This window comes from Centroberyx gerrardi, chromosome 4 (genome assembly GCF_048128805.1).
Source record: "Centroberyx gerrardi isolate f3 chromosome 4, fCenGer3.hap1.cur.20231027, whole genome shotgun sequence".
Classification (NCBI taxonomy): domain Eukaryota; kingdom Metazoa; phylum Chordata; class Actinopteri; order Beryciformes; family Berycidae; genus Centroberyx; species Centroberyx gerrardi.
Window position 1 is genome coordinate 4,700,275 of NC_136000.1, and position 13,841 is coordinate 4,714,115.

A 13,841-nucleotide genomic window follows, 5' to 3' on the forward strand; every position below is an offset into this window, starting at 1 on the left:
CAACAGGACCTCACATTCAGTGCAAGAGGACAGTGCAGGCCAAAGAATAGGTAGGAATCTATACATATCATTCTACATACAATATATACATTCAGAAGCCAGAATTTTCACAATATAACTACAGGCAATTTTTGGAAACTGAGAAAATTGTCCTGTTTTACCCTAAAATCCCTCCAGCTCTCCCTTTGCTCTTATTTTATTTCTTTTTCAAGCATTTCTCTCATATCTAACATATTTGTTCCTACCCTCAGGAATATTGCCAGGTCGCTCTGGCTCTGACCCCTGACCCCTGACCTCCTTACTGCTGGTTGTTTGTCATTTTGGTGAACTTGGAGTTCAATCTTATTCTACTTTGGCACTCACTGTAAGTTGATCTTGATAAGAGCATCAGCTAAATCCCTGAAATGTAAAATGTGATCATTCCTAGGTTGTGAGGACTGAGGTGAAGCTGTCTGCCTTGACAGAGGAAAGAGTGACACCTGTTGGTCCTTCATCCTCTGCAGCAACCAAACTGGTTTACTCCAGATAGATAAGACAAGATAAAAGCCATGTATATGCCTTTTGCTGGCTTGCTTATATCCAAAGCACCTTACAGTAGCAAAAGTGCTTAACATCCTGAGCCAATCAAACCTCTAACCCCGGCAGTGTGAGTGCCTTTCTGCCCACTGACTGATACACAGGGAACAGACCCTGTAATCCTGGCAGTGTTAGTTTCATGCTTTACAGCCAAAATTCACCAGAATTAATTTTCTACTCTGGATTAAATCATTTTAGGACCCATAGGGCCAGTAACCTTTGTTCACTGGCATCATGTTTATTCAAACTGGACACATACCTCCTCAGATATTTGATATCTGACACCTCTCAAACATAAAATAAACAGCCATTTTTGTTGCCTTTTATTTGTAATATTCATGTTGATTCTATTGTGTAACAGATCATTGATAATCCACCCTCCCCGATACTTTAGTTCTCTCCACAAATGAATTGGCAGATTGGTTTCTGTATTAGAAAATGCAGCTCATGCAAAACTATAGGCCTAGTTAGGGTTAGGGTTAACCCTCTCCCTTGATTTACATCATACACATTTGGGTGAATTTGTGCCCCATTACAATTTTTGGATGATCCATGTCACTGGTCTCCATGTGTGAGGGCCAAGAGTCCGCAGGTTTTCATTGTAACCAAACAGTACAGCAGCTCATTTCACTGGTCAGTTCCTCCTCTCTGGTTGATGCTGTGTTAGTTGGTGAAATCAGCTGGTGTTTTGTTTGGTTGGAATGAAAACCTGCAGACTCTTGGCCCTCTGTAGCACAGGATTGGAGGCCACTGCTCTACATCCTGCCTCTGATATGAAACTGACCTCACCTGCCACCTGTCACTGCAAATAATGCAAATGTAAGGATCAAGAAGCATTATTTGCAATATGGATTCATATTTTGGGCAACTGCTAGTAGCTACACACTCATTCCAGGCACGGCACAATGCACATTGTCCAGTTACTTGAACAATGGTCCCAATTTGTTTTTTATTGTTGTTTTAATCATCCTGTGCATCTATCGGCCCTTTAGTATTTTATTATTTTTTTGCGATGCCCCTTTACCTATAGCGGTGACGTCACATGCCCGCTCAGGCGTGGCTAACCGGCGGACAGAAAACGTTAATTTTAAATGAACCTGACAACCATAAGCAGTGCAATTCGCCACTAAACACAAGGAGAAGAGGAAGAATTAGACGCGGAAGAAGAAAAAGAGGAAGGAAAAGAGGAAGGAGAGGAATACGAACCAGAACCGACCAGGACCAGAACCATGAGCAGCCGGATGGACTGCGCCTTCCCTGCTGGAGATGAAAGCGACTGCAGCAACGACGAATGGGATATCGGATACTCTTCAACAAAAAAGTCTTCTCATAACCAGGTAACCTGATAAAATGCTTCTAAAATTGGAGTCGATGCTGGCTAGCAGCAACGAAATTGGACTAAAGTCATTCTTAGCTAGCTAAGTCAGCTAACTGTTTTTTGTTTGTTTTTTTAGTAACCCCTGTGTCAGTTAACGTTATTAAATGCACTCTATCTCGGTGTTTCTCGTTTTGCCTTCAGTGTCAGCTTTGTAAAACGAAAACGGGTTGCTTTATGGAAAGACTGTAACGCAAGGTAAGTCTTAGGTAAGATAGGTTAACGTTATATTTCATACGAGACTTTGTCAACCGTTGTCACCGCACGTGCACGAATGTTTAACGTGGTTATCAATAGTTCCGGGGACACGCCGCCATGTTGGAAGAGCCACAACAACAGCTATTGATTCCATCGATTGGTCAAGCAAATTTTATGTGAACTTTTGAAATGTTGCAAAAAAATGAAACTATGAAGATTATGGAGACTGAATTGAATAGAACAGTATTGGGCAAGTTATTGTTCTTTGGTGTCAGCTAAGATAATGTTGGCCATATTTCATGCTGCCCAAATATGCACTTAGCAATATTAAAGTATTTTAGGGCTGCAACTAACGATTATTTTCATTGTCGATTAATCTGTCAATTATTTTCTTGATTAATCGATTAGTTGTTTGGTCTATAAAATGTCAGAAAATGGTGAAAAATGTCGATCAGTGTTTCCCAAAGCCCGCGATGACATCCTCAAATGTCTTGTTTTGTCCACAACCCAAAGATATTCAGTTTACTGTCATAGAGGAGTAAAGAAACCAGAAAATATTCACATTTAAGAAGCTGGAATCAGAGAATTTTGACTTACTTTTCTTAAAAAATTACTCAAACCGATTAATCGATTATCAAAATAGTTGGCGATTAATTTAATAGTTGACAACTAATCGATTAATCGTTGCAGCTCTAAAGTATTTTGTAGACAACTGTTGGTTGCACAGGTCACTGCATCATAATTAATACCAGTGGTGGTAATTACGAATCACTTTGCTGATTTGAATCGTTTTCTTCAGTTCAGTGCAAAGATTCAAATCACCTAGGATGTGATTGGTTCAGTTCCACATCTGTTCAGGGTCTATCACTGGTTTTGCAGATCTATTCGGTCAGCTCAGCATCAGCGTTGTAGCAGCACGTTCAATTCACCTCACTCCTACTTTAATATCATTCAACAGTGTTTGTGCAAACATTCCTGTCATAAGCACTACAATTGGCCTGTTTTACCTCATGCAATCCTTTCATATTATTTCTCAGATAATTATCTCTATTCATACCGCGGCTGTGTTGCTAACTGACTGTCAGCGCCTCCAGTCACCTGTAGGGGGAGCCACCATGCAGAGTTGCAGACTTGAGTTAATGATTCGGTTGACATTAGTGTACTGCTGTGCTGGTATCAGTTCATCAGCACGAGTCAGTCAGTTCAGTCAGTTCCTTTGAAAATCCTTCCCTTCGTCCTGATCACTCAGTTGTGATAGACTGCTTCATACAGCGAAGCGAGCCTGCGGCATCTTAAAGGAAAAATCAGTCATATCTACTCACCCTCATGCCAGTTGAAACTCTGGTTTGTTAGTCCGTATAACACTCCCCGGACCGATCTTTAGAGTTCCAAAAAATAACGAAAAATAACCATAAAATTACTCCGTACAGCTCGTGCAGCATAATCCAAAACCAGACCTCTGTGTGGTGGAATGACTGGCTTGTGCCTTGTGTCATTCCAAAAATGCCATATATCCATTATGGAAGAATTTTGCTACCTGAAATTTTGGAATGACATTCTTCAGTTCTTTAATTGCATTCATTGTATTTTTTCCGGCTCAAAGGAGGGTGATCTTCCCTGAATTTCCCCAAGGGGATTAATAAAGTGCAATCTTATCTTATCTTCTCCTCCTTATTCACAGGATGGTGATACAGCTGTACCAGTGGCAGAAGACGATGTGTCCAGGTTGAAAATGGCCATCAGTAAGGGAGATATCTTGGCTGTTGAGCAACTGTTGGACAATGGCAAGTATTCTGTGTCTGTCATCTGTATCACACACTGGTGGTTAATCTCTTGACTGTGTGTAGCCATATAGCCTCCTGTGATCAGTTATTTTAGAGAGAATTGGATGTAATGGAATCGTTTACATTAACATTTTAAGCTTTTAGCCGATGCTCTTTATCCAGAGCGGCTTGAACTAATGTTTAAGTCATAAACTAATGTGTTGCAACATGGGGATATTAGGGTAGTATATATAGGCTAGTTAACCATCAAGGCAGTGGAGAAATAGAAGTTTATATGCTACCGCTTTGTGTAGAGCAGCGGAACAGGTAGTCAGTCTGGAACCTGTCTGACACATGATTTGATTTGATTTGATTTGATTGGCTAACGGTCAGAGAGCGTGTGCAGTGGTCAGCAGGGACAAAGTTTGAGAACAGGAAAAGACCAAAGACTGTATATAAGCAAAGCATTTAAATGTTGTTGTCTCAGAAAGTTCCGGCCAGTGTGGCAGGTAAGCCTTATTGATTTATCCTCCAAAGACAGATTTTACCAGCATTTGGTGTTTATTTGGATGCTGCTGGCTACTGACTGAGCACGCTGCTGGTGACCACTCTGCTGGCTGGTTATCACTGGTAGAGGAAACAAACTTCCCAGCCACAGTCAGAATTTACAACATTTGTCAAGTGGCCGGTGGTTATTTCTCACCCTGACTGACATCAATTGGTCCTCCTGGTCTATCCCACAGTGCAATGCACACTGAGTGTTTGCACTACTTCTTCCTCTCTGAATTTACAAGAGTGGATATAGATGTTCTGATGTTTGCACTGTGGGACGAGTACGAAAATAGAGTGATGTCAGACTAGGAGGCGATGTTATTTATTCACCTGATCATAATACCTGATCAACATTTGAAAGGATATTTTTTTAAGCAGATACAGTGTTTCCCTTTAGAATTTTTTTTTTCTCACATTTTGGGGGATTTAGGGGGCTCACTGTCTTACTCGAGGACATTACAACAGGACACATGGCTTTTGATTGGGGATTAAACCACTGGAGACCTTCTGGTAACGGGACGGTCTCTCTAACCACTAGATTACTTTTTTAGCATTAGAGGAGGGGGGTGATTTGGGTTGGTACCAATACCAGCTCTACCTATCAGTGCCAATATGTCTTCACAGTTTGAAAGTGGCTCTTATTTTGATACTTGGACCTATATCATGCTATATGGACTAAATGTACCATATTGTCCCGTGTTGGTTTTGTTATGGTCTAAACAATAAGGCCAGATGATGAATTTTCAGTGTGTGTGGATATGAGAGCATTGAGCAACACCACAGATTGTTTCTTTTCTAACCCAAGTGTTTTGCTGTGGACAGGCATGGACGTGGAGACGAGGCTCGGCTATGAATGGACTCCTCTGATGTGCGCCGTCAATGTGGCCAACTACGACTTGGCCAAACTGCTGCTGGACAGAGGGGCCAGCGCCAACTTCAGAAAAGGTCAGACCAGGATCGCTGCTATCTCAAGGTGTGAGGGAGGGAGGGGTGGACGGAGGGATTGATGTACGGATAGAGGGAGAGATGGGTGATGGAAGGATTCTTGGCACAATTCCAGAATATTCCTGATTGAAAGTTGAACTGATCTGAGATTTTTCACTGATACTTAGAATATATCAGGTGTTCAAAAGTCTGGAATCACAGGGAAACCGCTAACTTACCGGGTATGAAACTGCTTTTCAGAAGTGGGGTTTTTAGCCCACGCCACCATTCGGACACCAGAAACCCTGCTGTCTTGAACCACATCGTCCATCTTGATAGCTAGTGTTTGCAGGCAAAACGTACAAGAAGAATATATGGTGTTACTTATCCCTATGATTCCAGACCTGCCGGACACCCTGTTCTGTATGCAGTTGGAAATGTATAAATCAAGTCAGCGAAGTTTCAGTTGTTTCCCTCAAGGAAATGCTCTTGTGACTTCTATATTCCATAGACTGACAATAATGTCATATTTTATTTTAAGCATATATTAACAGATGGGTGAACAAGTCAACTCGGCGTGGCACAATTACCATAAATCTAAATAAACGTCAACACATCTCCATAGAGATGGCAATGGTGATTTAACCTCCCCCCAAAAAAACAAAAAAAAAAACAACAACAAAAAAAAACTTTTTATTGTTGACATAATATGACCCACCTTAACTCAGTTTTCCCATCATTTAATATATTCTACAGTATATCAGCCTCATAAGCCCATTTCTGAAAATAAGACACAAGTTAACACTATTCTGAATGTAGTTTTGTCCATATTGGTGGTTGATATTTTGACGTAGGCTTCAGTGACCTTCCCATGACCCCCCACCCCCCTCCTCAGTCTTGGAAAACTACAGCAGATAGTTTGATTGGCCGACCACACGTTGAAGCCTTCCAGCGTTGGATATCAAACAGCCATACCTAATCCTCTGACGGTCCCCGTCGCGTTGGCGTCGCGCTCCCCTTCCCCGTGGCAGCTTCTTTCAATTTCCTCACCTGCTCCGGCCAAAGGCTCGGGGACCAATCGGGACGCCGCGCCGCTACGCTTCATCTGACATTACTTAATGGTGATGACGCCAAAGAGGACCTCTCGCAGAAACGCGCCGCTAATCCGCCGGGTTGTTTTCAGTTCACGCATCCCTGCAACCCCGTCCCACAGGAGGAGAAATTGAAGGCATCTGTTGGATCCAGGTCAATCTGGGTAATGGGAAAAACCCTTTCATGTCAAGAACTCCTGAATAGATGCACATAAGGCCATGGACCCATGTGAGAAGATGCAGTTCCAGGGAGCCCCAGAAACATGAAGCATTTTGTCATTAGAAAAGAGTTAGTACAGTATTGCAAACTGTATTCTGCAGGTGGGGAGATAATGGTAGAATGACCTTCCCACCCTAATCAGAACAGCAAAGTCGCTCCTCATCTTCCATTGTAGACTGAAAACTCATCTCCTCAAGAAATATCTCGTCACCTTCTTCCCACAGAATCACATCCCCTCTCCTCTACTCACTTTAATTGCTCTCAAAAATTTCCCCTCTATCTCTTTCCTTGGCTCTTAGTTTATTTCTTTTCAAAGAAGTATTGCCCAGGCACTATGATTTTGACCCTGCACTTGACTAATATTGACAGCTTGTTATGTTGGTAATCTAGGAATTGAAGCTTATTCTACTGTTGTCATAAGAACCTCAACTAAATTACTAACACGTGAAACGTTAGTTAGCAGTGGGGAAATTAAAGCAGTGATCAAAATAGTCATTTTTATGCATTTTTATGCATTCTCCCAAAGTATTCTTCATTTTTGTTGGGGACCCCCTAAAAACCCTCCAAGGACCTCTGGAGGTCCCCAGACCCCAGTTTGGGAACCACTGCGCTAGTCATGCACAACTGAAAACCCATCAGGGCTGAGGTCAATTAATTTTCAGTTCAAACTGTAGAGTTAAACTTATTTGTGTTTGTGTGACTGACTGATTGCACATGGTCTCAGCATCTGATGCTGGAGGCAGGTGAAGGAAACAATTAAATGGTAGAGCGGCATTTGGTCACTTCCTGATGGCGTTTGGCTGAGCAGGGAGGCAGAGGAATGCATGAGTGATTGATAAAGGTCTCCATGCTGCCGTCATTCCCCCGCATCCTCTCTCAGGCCTTGGATTTATTTACCCCGGGCCTCTGTAGACGCAAACCAGTCGGTCTGGTTTACACACACACCATAAACACACACACAGTCACACATAGAAATAGACACAAACAAGCACACAGACATGAAAACACACAAACAGATGCAGAGGCACAGACACGTACACACACAGGCACACAAAAATAGACACACGCATAAACACACACATACAGGTTTGGGATTCAGTCATTGCCGGAGCAAAACAGGAATTGAGTGCATTGCCATGGGTCTCAGACGGCTCTTATCAGGATGAGATAAGGAGACAACTCCTCTGAAGTCATTCAGCCCTATAAAGACTGCCACACTTCCTGATGCCAGATAAACGACTATCCATCTCAGTCACTGGGCTGTCATCCAAATTTCTTTCTTTTATTATAATGTGACGTAGGGCCGCACAGTGACGGATAAAATGGTAATCCCCATTCCTTTGCTAAACAGAATAATTGCAATTACTTATCACAAGTGCTGTTTGTGATGATTTGAGGGAGCAGGGTATCTGCACGTTTCAGAAAGCTGACTTTAAGACTGTTATTAATGCTACCTGGGATTGAATTTAAGACCAATTTCAAAATGAAGAAAAGGTGACAAATCTATCTTAATTCCAGTGGAACTATATAAAGCAGATACAATGGGGGGCATAAAGCATATGGTCCTCAAGAAAATGAATGAAAGATTTTTAAATCCCGCTTGCCAATCGCTCTGTTCTTAAAATGGGTGAAATAATGTAAGTAGAAATGATGTATGACAAAGTTATTACTGTATTTTTAGAAACCTGTCGAATAAATAAGACTTGTGAAACGTGTGAAAACATTTAATATGTTTTTTAAGGCCTTCAATGTAGATAAATTATTTTAAGACTTTTTCATACTGAGGATTCCTTATTTGCCTGCATTTGTTGCATCTTACATCAACATCTTGACTATTTTCAGCAACAGTGGGCATTCTAAATAAAATAAAATTTCGCAGTGCAATAATCAATTATGGAAACTGAAATTTCAATATAAGATTTTTACACTAATAATTGTGCAGCGCTGTCTTGCTTTGTCAGATACAATACCTGGTTGTTGTTATACAGCATTTTAACCGGCAACATTTTTCTGTTCTGTTCTGTTCTGTTCTGTTGGTTGTGAACCAACCAAAATACAGAGCAGCCTAATGACCAAAACATTTACAAGTGATTTCTGTTTGTGTTGTGTGTTAGCAGCTGCATGCAGTAAGCTCACGCTCTTATCCATTGTGACTGTCAATGAGTCCAACAGTATCAAGCTTCAATTTCTAGATTCTAACATGACACCAGGATCACAGTCTTCAGTATATTGACACTAACCAAAAATCTTAAAATCCATGTAAGATGATCAGCTCTGGATGAAGCATGTTTGGCATTTGGTAACGGAAAATATGTAAAAATCCTGAGTAGAGGCTTTGTACTTTCAGGAGACGCACCATATTGACACTCAGACAGAACATTTTCATTTTGTCTAAAGGCTTATGCTGCTTGCCTGAAACTCTGCATCGACACCTTACATTGGCGTTAGTTCTTATGATGTTATGTAGTTTTAATACTTGCTGCGAAACCAATTGTCCATTGGGACAAATAAAGTTGAAAGACGAACTCTTGTAACGAGGCTCTGCCACACCAATGCCCTCCTGTCCACAGATCAGTACACGGTGCTCATGGCCGGCTGCACAGCATCTGCCAGTGAAGACAAAATCGTCCGCTGTGTGGAGCTTCTGCTGTCCAGAAACGCCGATCCCAACATGTTGGACAGGTGAGAGGGTGCAGAAGTGCTTTAGGTCAAACACACACACACACACACACACACACACACACACACACACACCCGCACACACTGTATCACACCCATATTTATCTAGGCTACACAAAAATAGTCAGACTAAACTTGAACAGGGAAGTAAAAAATGCTTTATCATGTTTCCTGTGATGGTTCTCATTATGTTTGGCTGCCATGTGGTAGCATTATGCACCACAGTGCTACATACAGTGTGTATATTTGTGTGTTTTGTTTGGAATGTCCTGTTATGGCATGTGCATGTACAGACTGGTATCAGACAGACAAACAAACACAGAGTGTAAGGGCGGAAGGACTTGAGAAGCTTTCTGACAAGCTGGGTGGGAAATTACTACCAGCAACCAGTCATCAGTCAAAATCTGGTACATTTTGGCTCAGGCTGGTAAGTTTGTCTACTCCATCAGCCACTTTGGCAGGTAAGCCATCATCATTGGAGATCCGATTGTAAAACATATGCATTGTGGTATCTAGACAAGTCTCCTTGCGTTACAAAAATAACTTAACTTCAAAGCAGGTAAGTAACCATTTTCTTTTGCATTCCAAAAATTGTTTTTGGCTGGTTAAACAGTGAAAGTGTAATGCAATTTGGAAACCAACTGCTGATGGGGAAGTCAAAAAGCTGAAAAAACAGGAACATCTTGTAAAAAACGGCAAGCTCCCATTAGAACTGTCTGGGAGTTGTATGCCAATAACGGAATGAAATTACCACCAGCCAAATGCTGGTTAATTTTGGTTGTGAGTGGGTGATTTTGGAGTCTGGTTCCAGACTCCAAAATCACCCACTTAACCAATATATTGTCCTTGCAAAGGCGATATTTTTGTCAAGTGATTGGTTCGGGGATAATTAGCCCCACCCCCCACATAACAGAAAACTGCTAACTAGGAGGCAATCTCAGGCTCAATAATGGAGTGGGAACGAAATGGCCATTCAGTCTGAATTTCAGGCTAGCTGTGACTGCTAGGTCTGTCCACTTGTACCAGATGTTTTGGCAGGTAACTGACCATTGTCTAGAGGTTTCTTCTTCATTCTGAAAGTGACTGAACTTTGGGATCATCAGCCAAATGTAGCTGACGGATGTAAAAGTTGGTATCCTGCTCGGCTGTGGAACATGAAAAATCACATCCTTTAGAAGAATGAAGGAAGGTCATTCTGGAAACACTTTACCTCTGTTACCATCTGTGGACGTTTCCCATGTCAAACCAAGGACGCAGCCCCCGGTGGCTTCCTTGTTTAGCTTTCACTAACCCACCCTCCGCTCCGCCACTCTGTCACTGCCAGTCTGCCGTTACATACCCGACACACACCGCCTGAAGACCCCCTGATGACACACACACACACACACATACTGTGGCGGTAGGAAATTGATTGTTTCCTCTCCAGACAAAATATTTGGAAGAAAGGTAACGAGACACAGAGGGATAGGGGAGAGGGTTCGGGGGTTTGGGGGTTCGGTGCCGATGGGGAGGAGGTGCCGGCGGCCCCCAACATCTAGAGGAGAACAAAGAAGAACAGGAGGTTCATGTGGGTGCGGAGGATAAACCTCCTCCTCCTCGCCTCTTACGTCTGCGTATCGACCCAGCGATTAACACCAGCTGCTTGTCCCTCCATCTGAGTGTAAACAAGCACTCTCTGTCATTTCTAAAGTCTTGCAGGAACAAGATGTGGGGTCCATTGACTCCATGTGTTTCAGTTCTCTGTCGTCTTCATTGTACTGATCCACGTTGACCCAGTCGCCTCAGACTTCCAAAACCGTTTTGGACTGTCAGAAAGGACCCATGATTGGTACCCATGCACTGATATCGGTATCAGACATGGAGCAGATGCCAGGACATTATTGGGTATTGATATCTGCAGCCTGTACCTTATCTGTACCTTAAGTCTCCATGGTGCAACTCAACAAAGACACAGATTTAGTGTCAAACTAACTAGTTTCAACATAATGTTTAGTGTAAACTTCACACCCTCCAGGTGGTGCAACAGGCTGCAGATCAATTTCCCAGATACTAAAATTGGATACAAGAAGCACAGGTAACATATCAGAAAAGAAAAGCTTTTTTTTTTTTCTTGTGATCCACTGTCCCCAAACTAATAAAAGTAATGGATAACATTGGGTCTGTTCAGAACTTGTATTCATATGATTGCATCCGTACCTTAGACAAATACCGGGGTGGGAAATTACCACGGGCTGGTTTTGGATGTAGCTAGTCATTTTGCCCACTATACCAGTCACTTTGACAGGTGACTAACTACAGATTGGATCTTCTTTTGTATTCTAAAAGTCACATTTTGCTGGCAATATAATGAAAGTGACTGGTGTATTTTAGAATCCATTAGTCACTGTGGTCGATGGATGAAAAAGTTAGTTTCCTGCCCTGACAAATACAATGGAAAAAGTAAAGGCACTGGAACTCAAACTCAAGTTTCCAGCAAGGTTCAAAACTCAAAACCCGGAAAGTGATGAGCTGTATTTTTAACTCATTGTGAGGTTTTTTGGTTTCACGCTGTGGTAGCCATTTTGAGCCATTTGTCCACCCCATCACAGAGACTTGGTAAGGTGAGTCAGGTGTTATATTTCTGGAAGCCATTGTTCTTGCAGCTGTGAGGCCAGGAACCCTCTTTACTCTGAATTGTCCCTCTTTACTCTGAGTTGTCTGCATATCGATCCACTGAACGTTTGGGAACTGGCCAAAACTCACACTCTGAAGGACACAGAGACACACAGAAACAAACGAGTATGTGAATGACCTCGCTACCTTTCTCACAGTGAAACTACCCCTTGGGAAAATATAGTTGCACAGAACATTAAAGCAGGAACGAATGACGCTTTTCCCTCCACCGGGCTCAAAGAGGAAGTGACTAACCATCTGTTGAAACTTGTTTGATTTCCACATAGAACATTAACTTGATGATTTCTTGGAATTTGTCAAGGAAGATATATCTGTGCATAAATAGTTCACAACCCACGCATGAGTGCCACACACACGCCTACTTGACAAACATCCCCTTTCTCTCGAATCGGGTTCACTTCAAGATACTTTATTGGTATAACTCTTCCATTGTCAAAGCATCAGTACAAACACAACACCAGTACACGTCAACCTAGAATAAACAAGCAAACAGATACATCTGAAAATAAGAACACAAAGGAACAACATAATCTTAATGTGGTTGCACGGCCTGTTTCTCGGTCTCTTTCTCTCTCACACACACACACACATCTAATTAGACTTTATCTCTTTGTCTCTCTTGCTGTGTTGCTCTCACACACACACACAGTTCCCTGGGAAAGCGTCAGGTAAAGTGATGAATTGCCGCAGGACTTTCCCACCCCTCTGCATTGATGTTGTTTTCTCACCCACTGTGTTTGAGTCACAGGTGATAAAGTACTGTATCGGTGGTTATTTACACCCCTTGCTGAGACGGAGCCAAACACACGGACTTCAGTGGAAAGACTATTAGCAAGAAAGGTCAAAGTTGTTGTAGCAGCCTAGCCTGATATTCAGACTGAATGGCCATTTCGTTACCACTTCATTATTCAGTCTGACATTTCCTCCTTGTTAGCCGTTTTCTGTGTGGGGGGTTTGATTTTCCCCGAACCAATCACTAGTGACCGACGTATCCGGCTGCTCTGACGTTATTTTCTATAACTTTACCAAGAATGTCGGTCGTTTTTGACAAAAATATTGTTTTTGTAAAGACAATATGTTGGTTAAGGAATGATTTCAACAAATATTATTCTGCCGAAACGCCAATGGACTTGAGTATCCCGGGTTATGAGGCTTATCCCGGTTTTGATCATATTCAGGATATGACTTTCTGAATCACTCGACAAATCTGAAGAGTGGGCGGGTCGCGATTCAGGAGTCAGGAACCAGGCTAGTAGCAGCCAGGTTTTACATTTTACATTGTCTGCATTTCGCTGGCACTCGTACACAAGGAGTGAGCAGGTAGCGGTTCAGTGTCTTGCCCATGGACACTTTGACAGGACACATGGCTGTTGACGAACACATTAACTGGGGTGTGTGTGTGTGTGTGTGTGTGTGTGTGTGTGTGTGTGTGTGGTCTTTTAGGTACAGGATGTTCTCTCTATAACCACTAGGTCACCCTGCATTTATTTTTTTATTATCGTGCTCAACAGAACTTATCCATCGTTAAAATGTGAGTGCATTAGGTCTATGCTTTGAGTCTGTGTAGTGTGTACAAAAGTTTGGGTTCTTGCCAGTCATAGTTGAAACTGAAGGTGCTGAAGCAAAGTGTTCTTCAGTATTCACAGTATCAGAGTAAATGGCGTGGGTCTGCTGCCCCCTGGTGGATTCTCATGCCTTTTATCATCACTCCTCTCCTCTCCTGTTCTCTAACACTCATGTCCTCATCCCTCCTATTTCCTTTCCTCCCTTCTCCTCCTGTTCTCATCTCT

General features: G+C 42.3%; 1 protein-coding gene across 1 annotated transcript in view; it reads left to right on the top strand.

Annotated features, from left to right (window-relative positions):
- The first annotated feature begins 1,805 nt into the window (after nt 1–1,805).
- Nucleotides 1,806–13,841, top strand: part of asz1 (ankyrin repeat, SAM and basic leucine zipper domain containing 1) — a 29,154-nt gene continuing 17,118 nt past the window's right edge. Inside the window, exons 1-4 of the mRNA XM_078283032.1 lie at nt 1,806–1,913; nt 3,831–3,933; nt 5,287–5,409; nt 9,270–9,381. Of these exons, the coding sequence (XP_078139158.1) occupies nt 1,806–1,913; nt 3,831–3,933; nt 5,287–5,409; nt 9,270–9,381 (446 nt within the window). The remainder of the gene's footprint in view (nt 1,914–3,830; nt 3,934–5,286; nt 5,410–9,269; nt 9,382–13,841) is intronic.